This window comes from Clytia hemisphaerica, unplaced genomic scaffold, assembly GCF_902728285.1.
Source record: "Clytia hemisphaerica strain Z4C2 unplaced genomic scaffold, Clytia hemisphaerica genome assembly, whole genome shotgun sequence".
NCBI classification, from domain to species: Eukaryota; Metazoa; Cnidaria; class Hydrozoa; order Leptothecata; family Clytiidae; genus Clytia; species Clytia hemisphaerica.
The window spans coordinates 374,675-395,184 of NW_027103319.1; the positions used below are offsets into that span (position 1 = coordinate 374,675).

Consider the following 20,510-nt stretch of genomic DNA (forward strand, 5'->3'; position numbering starts at 1 on the left):
TATTTTTGGTACTTTACCAAACCTGATAAGTGAAAAATTCATTTTTATTTTACCGACCGACCGACCCATATTTTGCTAACAATTTGCCCGTAGAACAACAAATTAGTTTTCTCTTTCTATTTCTTTTTCTTATGAGTGATAAGGAACCATGTTTCTTACCTCTATGTTTAAGTTATAGACCTTAGCCATGAGGTAGCAGAAACATTAACAGCTGAATGGTGGCATAACTCAAAAGAAACGCAGGATTAGTTTTTGCTAGTAATAAACTTGGAAAAAGTCGTTTCTTACCGTTGTCATTTTCGTTGTCATTTTCGAAGTTTGCTTTTCAAGATCTCAAACAAAATGGCTAATGCTACAAATTAGCCATTTTGTTTGAGGTCTTGAGTTGAGTTTAGTTGAACTTGGTGATAGTTTGAAAACTTGAGTTGAAAGGGATATTTTAAAATATTCGTAGGGTTTCATTCGTATTTGGGTTTATTTGTCTCTTTTGTTCCTTATGTTCATTTTGTTTTGTTTTTGGTATTTATTGTGTTCTTGTAGATAGCTATTGTTTTAAAGATGTGGTATGTTTTTTTCTCATTGGTTAGTTTCTTCGAATGCAATGCATAATTTGTTTTTATTGGTTGCAACGTTTTTTGAGGTTTAATGATTTTTTTTTTTTAAATTCTATTTTTCTGTTTGTTTGTTCTGATTTCAAAATGTTAGTAGGTAATTAATGATGATACTTTTTTTAAATTTTTTTGTTTTGTTTGTTTGTTCTGATTATAATTTTCAGAGAGTTTTTTGTAACAAAATCTGTTGGTAGGTGATTAATAATTAAATTTTTTTTTAATTTTATTTTTGAGATGAATTCCATTGGGTGATTAATTAATTTGATTAAAAGTAATAGTTGGGAGGTTTCGCTGTTTTTGATTTCTCTTTGTCAGTTAATTAAATAATTATGAAGTTTCACTATTTTGAGCTCAAAGTATCATATATGCAATCAAGTTTTTTTAACGAATTTGTTTTTGACAAACTAAAACAGTATGGTTTCTTAATAAATACTTTATTAGCTTAGTGCCTGCTGATAAATGGTTCCTATTAAAGGATTGTCCACGTTGACATAAAAATGTACTTTCCACGTGCGATGAAAAATAATGGTATGGTTTGCTTGTGCGTTCTTTTTGCTTTCAAGAAAAAACGAGTCTATCAAAATACACAAAATTTTGCGGTTTGTAATTAGGGGTAAAAATTATAATAAATTTATTTCTCTTTTACAGGTATAAAATAGTAAAAAGAAAAAAAACGAGATGGCGGGCAAACGACTGAAAGAACTTTTCAAAGTGGATATGTACATGCTACCTGCAAAAATATGCTTCTTCCTGACGGTTGGAATAGACGGCACCTTCAAACCATACATGGTACCGTTCCTCGTGGGTGTCGGATTGAACAAAGCCGAAGCAGGTCTGGTGATGGGTCTTCGTCTACTTGGAATGACTTTTGCTGGTCCACTCTGGGGCTTCATTACTGACAAACGACAGAATCATGTGTTCATTGTCATTCTTATGACCATTATGTCATTAGTTTTGGTCGGTGGTCAACCTTTGTTGTCTTTAGTGATCGGAGATAAATCGACAAACACTTGCCCTGCACCAGTGGCTATTGAAACGAAAGCGAATGTAACAAGTAATGGGATATCTCCTACCAACCAAGCCGATTCAAGTATAAATTTCCGTTCCACGCGATTTCTTGTTCTTCTGTTTATCAATATCTTTGCTTCCGCCTTTGACGGTTGCTTAATCAGTATGATGGATGCTGGTGTTGTGAAAAGAATCCTCAAATCATCAAAGAAGAAGAATTTTGGACGAAATCGAATGTTTGGAGCCTTCGGATTTTCCGTTGGTTCCATCCTATCCGGATCGCTGTCTGATGTATTTCCGTATACAGATAAAGTGAACTGTTTTGCTGGAGCGTTTGTGGTTTTGAGTTTGTACTTGATTGGTTTAGCGATAGCGAGTCCTTTCTTGTTCAGAGAATCGACTGTGAAAAATGAAGCTGCCAAACCTTCCGAGTTGAAAACCTTTAAAGAATCCAAGAGCAATACAATAGAAAAACGACCAGAAGTCGATGTCGACGAAACACCCTTAAAAGAAATCGTTTTCCAAACGCTGAAAAAATTCGAGATGATCTTATTCCTTCTTACAGTTTTTGTATTAGGAACACTCCAAGGTATTTACATAGGCTTTACTGCTTTACGGATCAAAGAGCTTGATGGTTCAACTACACTGGTTGGTATAACTTTTGGTGTAGTCGCTTTTTGCACTTCACTCTTCATGTTTCTGGCTGCTAAGTTGATTAAACTGTTAAGAGGACCTTGGAATGCTCTTTGTCTAGCTTGCTTATCTTACGTCGTTCGTTTTCTAGCATTCGCATTCATAAGCAACCCATGGTTCTCCATACCGATCCACATATTGGAGACCCTGGGTTTCGGCCTGGGTTTGGTAACACAGGTTTTATACATCAAAAGGAATACAGACCCTCGAATTCACACCACTATGCTATCGATTATGAATACTACGTTTTTCGGTGTTGGCTTTATTGCAGCAAATATCATTGGTGGACAAGTGTTCAGTAGGTACGGTGGGCAGGCTACTTTTAAATACTTTGGTCTGTTGGCAACAGCATGGAGTATCGTCCTCTTGGTCGTAATTTTCATTAAACTCTGTAATCAACAAAAGGATAAGAATACTAATCTAACGACTAAGAAAAACAACGATGAAACAGGAATGCCAACACAAGCTTGAGAAATCCTAAAATTTTTAATTTTAGATACTTAAAAATAAGAAGGATATAAAAAATTTGATGAGGACAAAGAGAATGCTAGGAGATAATTTTGTTATTTGATTTTATCTATTTTATGTGCCAATACCTATATTTTTTAAAAGTTTTTACAGGATATTATTCAATTTATAAAAGAATTTCTGTTAGATAGTTACATATTTGTCCAATTTTGTATAGCTAGAGCAAGTTTTTGATTTGAACAATCGTTTTCATGAGAACTACATTCTTTTTCTTTATAAGGACAATAAGGCTCAAAATCATAAAAAATAAGAACAATTTAAGAACAATGCTTAGCCCAAAATTACTCAATTTCAAGCAATTTAAGGGGTAGGCTTCTGCTCATCCTCTAGCGAAAAAAATTTCTTATAGAGTATGTCTATAGAGGTCTGCAATTCAGACTATTTAAGGGGTGAAAGTAGTGAAAATTGGTTAAAAGTTTAAAATACCTCAATAACATCCTTTAAATAAGAACAGGATAGAACCATTTGATTTGAGGCTGAAAGTGCCAAAAAATAAGAACAGCTTAGCTTTACAATTTAATTTAATTAGATTCTCATTACATCGCCTTTGTACGTATTTGTACTAGTAATCTCATGGTTATAAGGGAATTTCACTAACAATTCTGAAAGACGTCAATTTAACACTGGAAATCAATCTGAAATTTTAAAAAGAGGTCTCAAAAAAGTCATAGAAACGCGAATCGAGTTTTAATTGGATAGTATTCCATTTACTTAAGCCTTTGAAGTTAGTAAGAAAGTCGAAAAAGGTGATGAATTTCCAAACGATGAAAATTTCACTTTTGCGGGAAATTATAAAATCGAAGAGGGAAATTACAAAAGCTAGGAGGGAAATTACAAGTTCGCGGGAAATTACAAATTAACGTAAGCAAAAACGTCAATCGAATTTCAATCAACCATGAGATTAGCTCAAAATCCATAGCTCTGAGAATCTACCCAGGTTGACTAATCTTTATTTCTCGATCTGATTTAAGATTAATATTAAACGAGCTTAGCGCGGTGACTGGCGAAAGCAAAACAATCGTACTAAAACAAACGTTAATACTCAAATTTTCAAAAGTCACAAAAATTCATCGAGTAAAGCTCTAATTGGCTGAGGCATGCAAGATTACCTCATAGTCATACTCTAGACATTCTGCAAAGAATATGTTCACGTATGCAATTTTCAGCCAATCAGAGCTTTACTCGACGTTTTTTTGTGACTTTTTTTTACATGAATCTATGAATCTGTTAATAAGAAAATCGTCTGTTATTGCCCCGGGGTCCATTTATAGTTTTTTATAGACTGGATGGCGTGATTAAGTGGCCCGGACTGTAAAAGAGTCCGCCAGATTTTATTTGCTTGTCAAGTTAAAAATTAGGATGAAGCAAGGTTTTTATTTGAAAATAAAGGATTGTAAATCTGTTATTTATACATATTTGTTTCACATTCTTTATCATATTTTTCAACTCCAAGTAGCTTTTTGTTATTTGGAATTTTAACATTTTCTTTCATAATGGTGACCGTGGTGACCTCGTCAATTGCTACTAGTCTACTTCACTGGACCCAGCCTCATAAAAAACTGTCAAAAAGCAAAGTTCAACCAGAAGTAGACTCTAGTCTAGTGTATTATAATCTTATTGAATACAATCACATGATGTTATCAATCAATTTCTAATCCAATGGCTCAAGGTAGGATTTATGGTTGCCAAAAACCTGTGCTAACATGCGTTATTCAATAGCTGGGTGCACTGTAAGGGTGTGTTTGGCTTAGGGAGTGATAAATTACAAGTCTGGCAGTCAAAATCTCATGTATCTTAATAGTTTTCATTTGCACCCATTTTGAATTGTTTTGCACATTATGTCCACATCTCAGGCTCATTTTTGGACGGCCTCGACAAAATAAGATTTGAAATCAAACTACACTATAAGGGTCAGAAACGTTCCGTAAAATGCACTGTAAGGGTACCTTTTCACTGCTCAAGAGCTGCACTGTAGGGTCTGATTTTGAAAGCCATTTTTTGGCGGCACACGGCGTTGTTTAGAAATCAACCCCCCGGTATCCTCCTTAGGAAATACATTCGAAATTCAGACCCCCTTGGGAAATTCTAAAGGAGTTTTAGTCCGACCCCTTTAATGCAATGACTTTGACCCAACATTGTAAAGGCAACTTTGTAGCGCCGCAGGCAAACTTCTTCAAAACAAGTGATACTTTTGTGGACCTACCTGGTTATGCATTTAACACATATATAATTGATATCTACGTGACGTGACCATTAAACAATCATTCAGAACACAAATAGTGACGATCTATTAAAATTAGTCGTTTGTTTCTTATAAAAAACATTTAGAAACCAAAATTTCATGCTCTTGAAATATTCTTTCATATTCAAGACTTTGTGAGCAAAAACAAACATCTATCTCATCAAAAAATTGAGTAATTTGGCTAAGAACATTGATGTATGCTTATTAATAGTGATTCTTATAGATAAAGATGCGTTTTTTGAGCTGAAAAATTCTTTTTTTACAAAAATCTGCTTTCATGCAAAAAAATTAGAAAAAAACAATGAGCCATTATTTCACAATGTCCAAAAAACCCTTTTTTTTAGCCGTTTATTGGCCCAAATTTGCCCAAAGATTTTTTTTCTCGAAAATCCGGCTCCGTCACATTTTGCCCACTACTATTTTGCACCTTTGTACCAAAAATCAAAAGATTCCTATGGTTCAATCCCGAGAAAAGTTGGTAACAGACGGACGGACGAACACAGGTTAATTTATAGGACCTCCAGGTAGGTCCAAAAAGCTACCTTTACGTAGGAAGACCCCACTCTAACTGGCAACTCCCCTATGGAAATTCAAGCTTTTAACATTCCCCTCTTGTCTGGGTTTCATCAAAATGAAACTACGATGGAATGTCTTCAAGGATGTCGTAGAAAGACTTCATTAAGATAAAAGGACAAAGTCTTAGAATTTTTATATGGCACTAATTTCAATGCAAAATAAGCATGTTTTTGTCTCACCACTCTCTTTGCCCACCTGTATATAACGATAAAAACTAAAATACTAAAATTAGTATACAGTAATGAATGAGAAAAGCCTAGCTAGTATTAAATAAACCAGCTTCGCTGGAAGGTCAGCCCAATAAGCTTAAAACGATTAGAAGGAAGTACAATCAAGAAACCTAATTCGAAGTTAAAGCCAAAGAGGTTGAAAAGCTCATTTTGGTTTAACTTCAGACAAAAAAAAGTTTGACACAAAGTTGAATTTGTCCAAAGCAGACAGAGATGTGATAGATTATTTCATACTTGGAATTTCACATAAATCTTTTCGCTAGAATGTCTTAAACCTGTTCTTTATTCTCTGAGAAAGTATCGTAGGCGGCCGCTTTATAATATGTTCACTGCGGCTTTCGCCACTTTTGTTCATTTTTGGCATTTTTATGTTGATTTATTTATTTTTTCTCCAGTCAAGGCCGCCCTTCGTTTAAAGTTGAGTGTGCACGGTTCCAGGGGGGGTGGGGGGCATTGACCTTGACGGCCGACAGGGACGTGCCGCTGGAGTTTGAAAAGTGGACCCTGTCAGATATGAATTTTTGGCAAAATTGGGACCCTGGTCAGAACGAAAAATTGAAAATTTTCCCATTTTCGCCCTGAAAATAAAAGTAGACGAAAATTTGAAAGATTTTCTGTTTTGCACCCTGAAAATTGTCCAAAATAATAAGAAATCGACCCTGTCAGATACACATCTTGAAAATAAGTAAATTTGGGAACCTGTCAGATATCTACAGAGCCTAAAAAAGGAACCTTGACGAAAGGCACGTCCCCGTACCCAATTTTGCCTGAGTGCCTCCCCCGGGGCACAGTTAGCTGTCTAGTACACGGTTTTTTATAAGAATGGTGTAAATCAAATTCATCATGGATATTCTTAACTTTTTTAGGAAAATCATCCTAAAATATTCTTACAGCATTCTTAGGTTCTTAACATTTCGTACATACGTCTCAAGCTTAAAATGACATTTTTGTGAAAGGATTGAGCCTTACTTGGGGGTAATTGACAATTTATATAATTGAAAATGCTCTTAAAACTGTAAAAATAGCATTCTTAGCTTGAGTAGCAAAATTCCATGATGGTGATAATCTTAGCAATATTCTTAATTTTTTGGTCATTTTCATCATGGACATTTTTATAAAGTGTATATATTCTTATAAAAAAAGCGTGTAACCACGATAGTCAACAATAGTCAATTGATTCAGATTGATTTAAATGGCGTGTTGAACCTAGTATAATGTGAATGAATCGGGGCATTTTATATTGAGGAAGCTGCTTAGGAAATTCCGTCCAGTTTCGATAACTCAATCAAAAGTTATGACGATTCTCGTAGATACTAAACACCGAAACGGGTGGGAAACTAGTGGAAACGAATGCAAACGGGTGGAAACGAATGGTGAAACGAGTGGAAACGAATGGTGAAACGAGTGGAAACGAGTGGTGAAACGGGTGGAAACGAATGAAAAACAACTGGATACACATGAAAACGAGTGGAAACGAGTGCTAGGGGGTAAAGATAATTTGGCATTCGCGTTCTATTCAGGTTCTAATGGTGATTGGTGCCATATACTTGATGGACCTTTACGTTTTGGCGAAGATATATTGTATTAAGAAGTATAAAATGATGTTTGGATAAACAAATTTTCGTTACTTTTTGCTCACCGAAAACCAATATTGCTTTCCCACTAAAAATCGTTAAAACCAATTTTATTCAGTCCCCTTAAAACAAAATTGAAAATTCCATCTTTTTTACCACCTTTTTTGTACACGAACAGGTCGAAATTTGAACAAAATATACTTGACACGTTTTCGCGAATTTTCGGCCTTTTCGCAAAATCGTTTTGCATTGCTCTTTCACGAAATTAAATTACGCGAACAAATAATAAACATCAAAGAATTTAAAGATACAATTTTATATAAAGTGAAAAGCAATATAACAGCACACTCATGGGATTTTGAATTTATTAAAAAGAGTATTGTTGCATTAAACAGACTCGTACCTTTATAATCATAAAGGTTGGCGAGTCCAGTCAAAACACAGATTTGATCTGCAGCGTCACGCTTCACCTTCAGCACCTTGCCTCAATAGTTAACTCAAATTGAAACAAACCATTGCCAAACAAACTCTGGTAGTTTTTTATTATTTCAGAGAAGTAAATGCTATATTATGGCACACAAATTGTTGTGTGTTTTTTCCCAAACGAATTCCAATTAGAGAAAAGCTTTATTTCGATTGGGATAAAAAATGTGATCTAAAATATATTAAAAAACTTACCGCTTACAAGACTTCATCTTTCCTGACAAACACCGTAAACAAGCCAAGATTGATCGCTCTCGCTGCAAGTAAACAAACACTGTAGTTAGTGTTATAGTTTGGAATGCAAAAAGCTAAAATCTTCCTTTTACAAACTCTCCTGGGGTTAATTTTCATTGTGGTGCGAAAATTATACCAGATCGATTGGAGGGCTTTTCCGAGGGCTTTATACAATGTAATGGTCCAGATACACAAAAGGACGCCCAGAAAAGGAAGGTTTATGTACACCCTTTGATAAAAATAAAAGGAAGGTTTTAAAAATTGGAAGCAAGCAACACAGTACAGACAGGTCTTATTAGGAAAAAACCTTCCCTTATATTAAAAAGACTTTGCAGTGATCATTCACATCCTAAGGAAATATCAAGAATATATGCTTTGCAGCAACAACCATGTTTCTTTGTCATAAAAAATCCAACCATAAAAACATATAACATCAAAACACAAAAGTATCTGAAATACTGGATTTGTTTTCAAATGAAAATAAGCTGCTTACTTACTACCAAAAAGAAAATCGCTTCCATTCTGTTATCAAAGCAGCGTTTGTTTTTAACAATGTTTTAAGAGGCATTTGAAAAAAATTTATTAGTTTGATATGAACCCCTAGCACTCGTTTCCACTCGTTTTCATGTGTTTCCAGTTGTTTTTCATTCGTTTCCACCCGTTTCGCCACTCGTTTCACCACTCGTTTCCACCCGTTTGCATTCGTTTCCACTAGTTTCCCCACCCGTTTCGGGGTTTAGTATCTACGGACGATTCTAAGTTCACACAAAAACTCTCCAGACAAGAAGCCTCAAAACCAACGTAGATACTAAACCCCGAAACGGGTGGGAAACTAGTGGAAACGAATGCAAACGGGTGGAAACGAGTGGTGAAACGAGTGGAAACGAGTGGCGAAACGGGTGGAAACGAATGAAAAACAACTGGAAACACATGAAAACGAGTGGAAACGAGTCCTAGGGGTTCATATCAAACTAATAATTTTTTTTCCAAATGTCTCTTAAAACATTGTTCAAAACAGAACGCTGCTTTGATAACAGAATGGAAGCGATTTTCTTTTTGATAGTAAGTAAGCAGCTTATTTTCATTTGAAACCAAATCCAGTATTTCAGATACTTTTGTGTTTTGATGTTATATGTTTTTTATGGTTGGATTTTTTATGACAAAGAAACATGGTTGTTGCTGCAAAGCATATATCCTTGATATTTCCTTAGGATGTGAATGATCACTGCAAAGTCTTTTTAATATAAGGGAAGATTTTTTCCTAATAAGACCTGTCTGTACTGTGTTGCTTGCTTCCAATTTTTAAAACCTTCCTTTTATTTTTATCAAAGGGTGTACATAAACCTTCCTTTTCTGGGCGTCCTTTTGTGTATCTGGACCATTACATTGTAAAGCCCTCGGAAAAGCCCTCCAATCGATCTGGTATAATCTTCGCACCACAATGAAAATTAACACCAGGAGAGTTTGTAAAAGGAAGATTTTAACTTTTTGCATTCCAAACTATAACACTAACTACAGTGTTTGTTTACTTCCAGCGAGAGCGACCAATCTTGGCTTGTTTACTGTGTTTGTCAGGAAAGATGAAGTCTTGTAAGCGGTAAGTTTTTTAATATATTTTAGATCATATTTTTTATCCCAATCGAAATAAAGCTTTTCTCTAATTGGAATTCGTTTGGGAAAAAACACACAACAATTTGTGTGCCATAATATAGCATTTACTTCTCTGAAATAACAAAAAGCTACCAGAGTTTGTTTGGCAATGGTTTGTTTCAATTTGAGTTAACTATTGAGGCAAGGTGAAGCGTGACGCTGCAGATCAAATCTGTGTTTTGACTGGACTCGCCAACCTTTATGATTATAAAGGTACAGTCTGTTTATTGCAACAATACTCTTTTTAATAAATTCAAAATCCCATAAGTGTGCTGTTATATTGCTTTTCATTTTATATAAAATTTTATCGGCGATCCAAAAAATACACGTTTTTTTTTTTATAAGAACGTCAAACATTTTCGAAGCCTTCGGATGTTCTTAGTTTTTTGGATTTGAAGCCTAAAAATGTTCTTAAAATGTTCTTATTTTCAGCATTTTCTGAGCATTTTGATGTAATTTCTTAAGAAAATGCATGTTTTTAAGTCTCTAAAGCCTTAGAATGTTCTTAGAATGTTCTTAAATTTTTGGGCCTCGAAGCCTTATGTTCTTATATAGTTTGTTCTTATAAAAAAAAAAACGTGTATCTGAAATCTGATTGGTTAAAAAGAGTACAATATATCTTGTATTACATGTACAAAATATAAATTGATGAAAAGATGTTGTTGCATTGTAGCGGTAGAAGCAATCTAACGTCAGTTTGCTACAAAAGTGCCCTGCGCTTTTTTCCAACACAAAAAGTGCATTTTTTTGGGTCACCGATAAACCAGTTATCAGACATTTTCTCGTACAATATGAAAATATTTCACTCGTTCCGGATTTTCCGTATATTTTCCTCGCCTAAAGGCTCGGAAAATATTGTACGGAAAAATCTCGGAACTCGTAAAATATTTCCCATATTGTACTCGCAACTGTCCGATAACTATTACGTATCTTTAAACTCTTTGATGTTCATTATTTGTTCGCGTAATTTAATTTCGTGAAAGAGCAATGCAAAACGATTTTGCAAAAAGGCCGAAAATTCGCGAAAACGTGTCAAGTGTATTTTTGTTCAAATTTCGACCTATTCGTGTACAAAAAAGGTGGTAAAAAAGGATGGAATTTTCAATTTTGTTTTAAGTGGACTGAATAAAATTAGTTTTAACGATTTTTAGTGGGAAAGCAATATTGGTTTTCGGTGAGCAAAAAGTAACGAAAATTTGTTTATCCAAACATCATTTTTATACTTCTTAATACAATATATTTTCGCCAAAACGTAAAGGTATATGGCACCAATCACCATTAGAACCTGAATAGAACGCGAATGCCAAATTATCTTTACCCCCTAGCACTCGTTTCCACTCGTTTTCATGTGTTTCCAGTTGTTTTTCATTCGTTTCCACCCGTTTCACCACTCGTTTCCACTCGTTTCACCATTCGTTTCCACCCGTTTGCATTCGTTTCCACTAGTTTCCCACCCGTTTCGGTGTTTAGTATCTACGCAAAACCAATCATAAAAACTTTCTTTTACACTCTCTATTTATTTACAATGCAATTTGAATAGCTTCTTTCAATTTATTGAATAAACAAAAAAAAATCATTTTTCACTTTCTTCTTTTAATTAGTGTTCTTTTATTATTATGCGCAAATCTTTTATTTAATTTAATGAAGTTATGTGTTTCTTTTCTCTTCCAAGGAAAAATATTTTTCGCGCCAAAGTTTTCCCGATAACTTGTTTTCCGAAAATAATCCGAAATCGGAATTATACCAATAAATCGGAATAAAAAGCAAGACTGGAGACGCTGGAAAAAAGAGGTTTGAAGGGTCAGGGCTGACCAAAAATAAGAGCATTACAAATCAAAACTAAGTAATCAGTATCCTTTAGGAGTTACTGGAATAACTTGGCAGAACCAATGACAATCGATAGAATGATGAAAAAACCTAGTTCATTGAAAGGCTAATAGAGGGATGGAGGTACCTTACTTTGCCGTACTAGAAAAGAACCTAGACTCTAGCCACTGCCTTATTCAGAAAAGTGTTATGATACTTCTTCCCATTCATGAAAATTGAATAGGAACAGGTGCTTTTCAAGGCTTTTAACTATTTTTCAAGGTTTTTCCAAGAAAATTGATACTTTTCAAGGTTGGGTGGTTAATTTTCAAGGTTTTCAAGGTCCCGTAGACACCCCGGCGTATCCTCCATAAGTACCCCCCCCTCCCGACCAAGTCATTAACTAAATTTCAACGACTTGTCAACGTGTAAGAAGAATTTTCTTCACGCATGAATATCGCTTTTCATATATTATATTGAGCAAGGTATGAAAAAAAAACTTAATGGAAGCTCCATGTACAAACATCCCATCTTATATTTCTTCTAAATTCGACTAAATATGTCCTTGACATCCGCTGAATTTCAAAACTTATTAAATATTTCCTATCTATATAGGAAATATTTGTTAAAACGGTAATTTTTCTTCTCCTTCTTCTTCTCCTCCAAGTCTAACGCTCGGTTTTGGTCAATTTCGTGAGTTTGTACATGAGTCTCTTTTTAAATCAAGCTCCGGCGGTAAAAACAGTAGGGTGTTCTTTATTCGAGGCGGACAACGTCATTTCTTCGAGAAACGTCTGTGGTAAATATCCGAACGGCGCTCTATTCTCCTTGTCGATCGGGCAACGTCGGCTGTTTCAGAAGCGTATTGTTTATCGGACCATACTGCTTTGTTTCTAACTGTCAAAACAAAGATGGCAGAAAATAGACAACAAACAACTTTTGACTTTTCTTTGCCTTGGTTTATATGCTTTGATGAGTTGAATTGGATGATGATTTTTGTACGATTGTCACAAGGAATGGTCGATAGTGAACTTTTATTAATATTCCTTTCTGGATTTGATGTTTCGTTTACATTCTGTTGGTTTGGCTGGAATGAGCTAGCTGGAAAATGAATGAGAGATGCTCTTGGTCTTGGAAAAACAGGACATTTTATCAACTTTCACAACAACAAACTAATCTCAATTTTGTTTGTATATTTACATAAATCGTACGAAGACAAGTGACTGTGAATAAATCTGACCATGTTATACCTGAAAAATTACATACTACTTCCAGCAGTATGGCGCATGAAAAAAGTTTGCACCTAACGAATGCAATTTCGACAATGCCGACAATGCAACAATGGGAATGGTTGATGAACTGATTTTAGCTAGAAATTTAAACATGGAGCAAAATTGACTGGTTAATGATTGAATTTCGCTTGGTTTTTTTATATACAACAATGAATTAACTGCTGTAACTGCTATAGTGACAGTTAGTGAAAACTCGTTGTGGTTATAAATTTCAAATTTTAAAGCTGATAACCGGATCTGGAACACCACGGCCCCAATATGAAGAATGTTATGTTATAATTCTTAAAAGGTTTATTGCTGCATTGAATATGGATATAAATAATTTGAAATCACCTCACATGTACAATTAAAATTTTTCTTGAACTTGGAGATTTTCTTCCCCGCGTGCATTTTAAAACGTGGAAAACTTTAGTTTTGAATTTAGAAATCTTTTGCAACTTGTGTTTAAACGTGGAAACTTTTGTCGTGAATTTGGAGATTTTTTTACCGTCAACTGCTCCAACTTGGGACTATCTGACAAAACATGGGACAACAATTTGGCCACCATTTCACCGAACCTCCAAAGTCATTTGATTTGAGTTAATGAACGGCGTATTAAAAAATGGCAAAACGATGAAGCGTTTGACGTCACTCATGCGGCAAGTTACACACGCGTTATTTGTTAATCCCATCGGGTGATAGGCTGTTAGGCAGCGGGCATTCTCTAATTCTCCAATCTTCGCTATCAGTGAAAGTTATCGTGACATGTTATGAAAGGAAGTATGATTGATAAACTTTGTGGAGTTATCAAAACAAATTTGTTGTCAAAGAGATTTAACAAGTTAGTGAAAATACAGACCAGATATCAAACAGTCCCATGTTTCGACCAATCGTCCCAAGTTAAAGCAGTTGACGGTATGTACATTTAAAACGTGGAAACTTTTGTCGTGAACTTGACATTTTCTTCCACATGCATTTAAAAAATGAAGAAAACTCAAGTGATTTCCTTGCATGACAATTTATTTTATTTCCTGACATTTTTTTGGAAGTTTTGATTGTTTCCAAGTATGTGACATTTTTGCTCTTGCAGCATGCTTTTGGAAATCATAAAATGGCTTCTGTGTTAGGGGAATTTTTTCCTATCGACATTCTTTCAGATTATGAAATGTTTCCCTGTACTGTATATAAAAATGAGATTATTTTTTTTGCATTCTGTCGGATAATATGAAATTTTTTCCCTGTTTTGAAAGATTTTTACTTTTTAGCACATACATTATTTCACAAAACTCCAAAAGTTACTTTAAATTTTTACATTTTTTACAATATTTTATATATGAAAGTATAATGCAAAATATTTCATCTCATTTTGAAAATATATAAAATTTTCTTTGGTTTTCTTACTGTGAAATATTCTCCTTTTTGTCATTCTTTCATTTTAAATATTTGCCCTTTTTGGCTATATAATATTTCTGGAAATCAGCGCTTAAAATAATAATTATATGATCAGGTCTTTTGATGTATTCAACAACACTCTACTTTGGCGGTGCGACGCCGGGTGACCGCTAGTATAATACTAAAATCCATTTAAAGTCCACCTAACGAAAATTAAAGTTCCAGCCAATTTGATTACTGCATTGTTGTTCTCAGTCGGGTTCAGCTTGGATATATTCCGTGATCCGTAGCTTTGAACCTACAGTCATCTTATGAATAATCCTGTAAATACTGGCAATAACATAAATGGAATTTTGAAATTCTTAGGGACTTGTGTTGCTTGATGTTATCTGAGATTTAAAGCATTTTGAAATCTTTTGAGGACATCAATTATTATTTTAACATTTGTAAAGGAAATATTTATCCGCATCTTTGCGGCTCTTGTTTTATCGTAATTTCCCCCTACTATTATTTACGGAAATTTTCCTGATAAGGCATATACTCTTAGGTTCCAAATAAACGCTTGTTAATTTTTCGAAAAATTTCCAACCACACCCCCCGGACCTTATTAGGACCCCCCCCCCCGTTTATTAAATTTTTAAGAATATTTTAAGCCCCCCCGTTTATTTGGAACCTAAGAGTAAGTTAATTCAATATGGAGAAACCTTATATTTCTTTTTGAGATAAATTCTACGAACCAAATGAGCTAAAAGAAGTTACATACAATCATAAACGATATGTTCGTAAAAAATCTTAAGAATTATTTACAATAAAGTTGGTCAAAAACAAGTTTTGATAGTAAATGGAGCAATGTTTTCTCAGGTCTGTCATGTATATGGGGTGGGCACCCTTTTATTAAAATTACTTGTTTGTAAATTAAAATAAAATCCTTAAGTTAAAAAAGTTGAGTAAAAGGGACCCAATACAGTCCGTGGGTAATTGACAGCAGGTTGAAGTTTTGTAAATTTATATGGGAGGGGAGGGGTCAAAATATGGGATTTGAGGATACACTGTGGACGGAATAACAGCATTACATCGAAGGAATCAACCCTGACTTTTAGGATGCATACACGGTGAAAACCTGCAATCTATGGATGAAACATTATTAAGATCACAAAAATGCAATGTATGTTAAAATAACCAAAAATATTAAAAAAATAAGACATTAGTAGAAAATAAAATATTAGCAACAAAATAAAAGTCGTAACGCGTATGATGGAGATAAAAAAACTTTTTCTTTTTTAGTATTTTCACTTTGGTACAGTTAAGACTCTCTAATTCGACGCTCTACTATTCGATAGGCTCCATCATTCGATAATATTGAAAGTGACCGTCAACAAAAAACTCTCATAAACGACGCTCTACTATTTGATAGATTCCTTTATTTGATGAAAATCCAATCCCCCTTGAAAATAGAATTAAAGAACGTCAACCTGCGTCAACTGTATTTTGAACCCGTCAATAAATCAAGGAAAAGCTTACGTTGATTCTACTTGGTGTTCTCCATAGACAGCTAATGAAAGTCAACGTAGTCTTGAAATACAATAACCAGAAATCCTTTTGCTTTGAAATCAACATCAACCAATAAATCTCTATATACAAAACCAAGAACCGATTGAAAGTTTTCTCACTTTCTTTTCAATATACCTACTTCTTCTACTTACTTCTATATATGTAAGTTTTTATCAAAATTGCAGCAACCAGCAACATCAACCAACAACGCAAGATTAAATGAACAGTTTTCAGTTTAATGTTTTATAAAACGAGATGATTTTATTCAATACCAACAGAAAATCAATCTTTATTCCAGAAGTCAGCAATAAGAAGAACATAATGAAATCTTGCAACCTCAAAATCAACATCAAATAATGTTACCAAGTCTTGTTCTATTTTTGGCTTTAAGCTAATAACGACTAGCCTTAACCAACAATGTAATTAAGTTATGTTTTGTTTCTTGAACCAACAATGTTTCGGACTTTCGACCCTCACCAGTCATCTTCATCTTCAGAATCGCTGTATCCTTCATGATCGCTATCCTGCATCATATTGACCATCATTGCCAGAGCTCCAAGACCTGCCAAACCTGGTGGAACCTTCTTCAATGCACTCATTCGTTCTCGTTGACGCTTCCTCTTGCAATTATCACATTTGAAACCCAAGTTACCTTAAAAAACAAATCCAATGTTTAAGCCTAGCAGTTTTCGAGTCCAATGTCTTTTAATCGAGGGAAATATCTGAAATTGTTCATTCAATTTTTGGACTCTGAATATCCACTTGTGTTTTTTTTATCAAAAAAGGCTTTCTCAGGAATAGTTCTAGAAATAAATCAGTAGTAGGGGCCACTATGCTGCAAAAAAGCTTATTAAATATTATTACGAAAAAGTCTGAAAATCCTTTTTAAGAAGTCTACTAGCCAAAATTGATATTTTTAATTTTGCCTGTAATGTGCTGGGCTGCGCGTACCCCAAGCTCCAACCTTCGACAGGCAAAAATTGAAAATGTCAATTTTGGCATTTTCAAACGTTTTCGTAATAATATTTTATGTTCACTGGAGGGTCTTCTTTCCAAAAAACCAAAAATCTTCGAATTTTGGCAATTTTTATTTTTCGATGACGTCATCGTTTTATGACGTCATTTTGCCTTATTTCCTTAATATCTTCTGATATATTCATTTTCAGCTATAGGTTGTGACCTTTTTCTTTATCAGTTTTTCATGCTCTTTCGAATGGAACAAAAAATTTTCAATTTTGATGACTTTTTATTTAGGTTGCCATAGTAACCAATGACGTCAGTTTCCATGGCAACGGGTGGTCACAACCAGCCCCACCTCTCAAATGTTGATCTTCTACATTCAAGGAACAATATTTAATCATCAAATCCCTTTGCACAAGCTGCTGCACACGGGAAGCTTTTTTGCGGCATAGTGGCCCCTACTACAGTGAAAAATCATCGCAAGAAATGTTTTTAAATTCAAATGACTTCACTTACAATTATACCAAATTTTGAATGTCGAAACACTACCGTATTTATGGAGATTTTTAGTTATATCATTTGAGCATAGGTAATGTAGGAAAGAAAGTGACTTCACATTTTAGATATTATACCTTGGAACCAATGTTTGTTACATTTACCACAATGGGCCATACGATAATCACCAATACATTGACCAAAGCCTTTACATTCACCACAATGGTTATGAAATTTGCCATCACTGAGCTCTGGTTGACCTTCGCATAATCTTGTAACATAAGCTTTACCAGGCCACTCGTTATCCTCATTACCTCATCTTAAATATTTTGATCAGAGTTTTTTGAAAAGCATCTTCTTCGTTTGCACACATGTGATGTTGCGCGGCTTGTTCGTTAGGCAAAGTTTTAACACTACAATGTCTTCTTTGCGGGTACCACTTTCAAAAAACTCCGATCAAATATGGCGGATATAGCTTTGTCATGGGTTTATGAACTTTCAACTCCTTGGTGACCAACTTTGATCAAGGAAGTTAAGTTTTGAATGATGGTTTCTTAAAGACGACTATCCGAAACATCAAAAATATAAACAATTTTGGCTGGAATTCATTGGATTTTGGTGTATTTTTCAGCAATGTAGAAACCTAAGTTTTCGGGCCAAACCATGGTTTTTAGAGCATTTTAAACTGTAAATTGCCAATTACCCTCAGTTACGCCCAATACTTTTTTACAAAATACCATTACATGCTTTGGGTTTATATCAAAATACCGTAAGAATATTTTAGGACAATTTTCCCAAACAGGTACTCTTATGATCAAGTATTTTCCTTAAATGGCTTGGCTTTGTCTATATATTGGTCTTATATTTTTGTTTAAGGCCTAATTTCTTTTGAAAAAAAATTATCACATGTCTATTGTTCCATGGAAAATCCTCGATATATAAACGCTTTCTACATTACATGCCCATAAACTTATTTCAAAGCTGATAGCTCCATCAATTCAAATTATTCCAAAAGAAAATGGGCTTTTCCAGATGAACTCCGTATCCCCCATGTTGAGGATATCGGACATCCAGGGGGTTCTAAATTTCAAATGAATCCGGACATCCAGGGGGTTTCTTGATTTCATGGGTCCGGACATCCAGGGGGGGTTTCTAGATTTCATGGGTCCGGACATCCAAGGGGGGGGGACCCGTTGAGGATCTCGGACATCCAGGGGGTTCTAAATTTCAAACGAGTCCGGACATCCAGGAGGTTTCTAGATTTCATGGGTCCGGACATCCAGGGGGTTTCTAGATTTCATGGGTCCGGACATCCAGCTGGACACCCGGGACCCTCAACTTCCATGTTGAGGATATCGGACATCCAGCATCCAGGGGGTTTCTAGATCTCATGGAGACCCGGACATCCGGGGGGGGCCCGTTTGAGGATCTCGGACATCCAGGGGGTTCAGGGCCAAATATTTGAATGGAGTAGACTTTGCTATTTGGTAAGGTAAGAGTTGCGGTACGGTAAGAGTGTGAGAGGTGGAGAATATTGGTCTATTGGATATCCAAACCCCTAAAAAGTTCCGTTTTTTTGTTTTGTTTTTTTAATTTGGCAGTTGTCAAGAGTTACCACTTCATTTTCCATAAGATATTGTGGTTTTAGCTTATATTTGATCTATTTTATGATGTCTTCACACTTCAGAAGCATAATTTGCAACCGCATATCCTGACAAATAATTTAGGCGTACAAACTTTTGCGAGTAGAAATTTCGCGTTTTTCGCGAATTCTGGCCTTTTTCGCGAAAGTTGAGGTGTTCGAATATTCTTTTTTAAAGTCGAAGAGCGACCGTTTTTATCGGATTTAAGGAAAATTTTTATAATATATTCTCACTTTTACCCTCTGATTCGGAAAAGTTTATGCTCGCGAAAATCTTTTTCTCAAATTCGAGAAAGTAAATTTCGCAATTTTGCAACCTCATGAAAGTTTGTACCCCTAAAGTAGGTCTTCCAATGTCAAATAGAAGAATATAAATTTTTTGCAATATGTTTTTTTTTCTTTACATAAAATCTATGATGGAATGGACTACCGAAACAGTAACTTTAACAGTAACGTGAGGCGATCAAGTTTGGGTAATTTGTAAATACCGGGTGCGCCACAAAAAAGTTTCTCTCTTTAAAACTAATTTTCTCGAAATCTAAAAATTTTAAACGAATCATTCCTACTTCATTGGAAAGAAGAAGGATAGACTTAAATTTTGATGGGTCATTTAATGAATTCGGTACATTAGGTCGAAAGTTATGCTCAATTGAATAAAAAAGTTACTTTCGGAAAATGCTCAAAAACGTTAAAAATCGACCTATCAAATTAAACAGAAGCATAATTACATGATGCACCAGTTTTTTCGCCTCAGTCATCAAAAATGATACTTAGCTGTCTAAACGACCTTTTGTTATATAAAGGAAGGTTGAATTACATTAAAAGGAAGAAAGTTCGTCGAAAAAAGCCAAAAAATCTGGTAAAATTCATAAAAATACATCAAATATGGGTTTCGAGGTACATCCAGCCTTACATAGACTTTATCCAGTCTAGAACCAAAAATCTGTGGAAAATTTGGGTAAAAATAAATTAAAATGATTTTGATGAAGATTTAAAACCCTTTCGACCCATCAGTTTCAAAATTTATGTGTTTAATTACTGAAAAATGCTCTTGATCACGTAAAGGCTAATGTGATTGCCAAATTTAAACTAAAAATTTGATAGGTCGATTTTTAACGTTTTCGGGCACTTTCTGAAAGTAATTTTTTATTCAATCGAGCATAACTTTTGATCTAAAAAACTGAATTTGATAAATGACCCATCAAAATTTAAGTTTATCTTTCTTCTTTCCAATGGGATAGGCATGGTTCTTTTAAAAATTTAAGATTTCAAGCAAATCAGTTTCAAAGAGAGAAACTTTTTTGTGGCGCACCCGGTAGTATTATGTACAAAACTAAAAACTGAAAGCAAAAATGCTCCAAAATCCATTTAAAGCTTTTATCCATAACGCTCAACGTTCTCCCCGGGAGCGTTCTCCCCGGGAGCATACATAGAGAGTGCATGTGTAAAGTTTGATTATTATTTTTAAGGTCTCGTTTTCCATCGAGGGCCTATTTTTGCGGGCCCCGCAAGGGATCCATTTTAACCTCGTTCCCAACGTATCATCGGCTTTTCAAGGTCGTTT

At 34.7% G+C, this 20,510-nt stretch overlaps 1 protein-coding gene across 1 annotated transcript; it reads left to right on the forward strand.

Annotated features, from left to right (window-relative positions):
- Positions 1-1,289: 1,289 nt before the first annotated feature.
- On the forward strand, positions 1,290-2,783 carry LOC136814902 (major facilitator superfamily domain-containing protein 6-like). The gene has a single exon (XM_067071327.1). It carries the CDS (start codon positions 1,290-1,292, stop codon positions 2,781-2,783), a length of 1,494 nt encoding a protein of 497 aa, XP_066927428.1.
- The last annotated feature ends 17,727 nt before the right edge of the window (positions 2,784-20,510 follow it).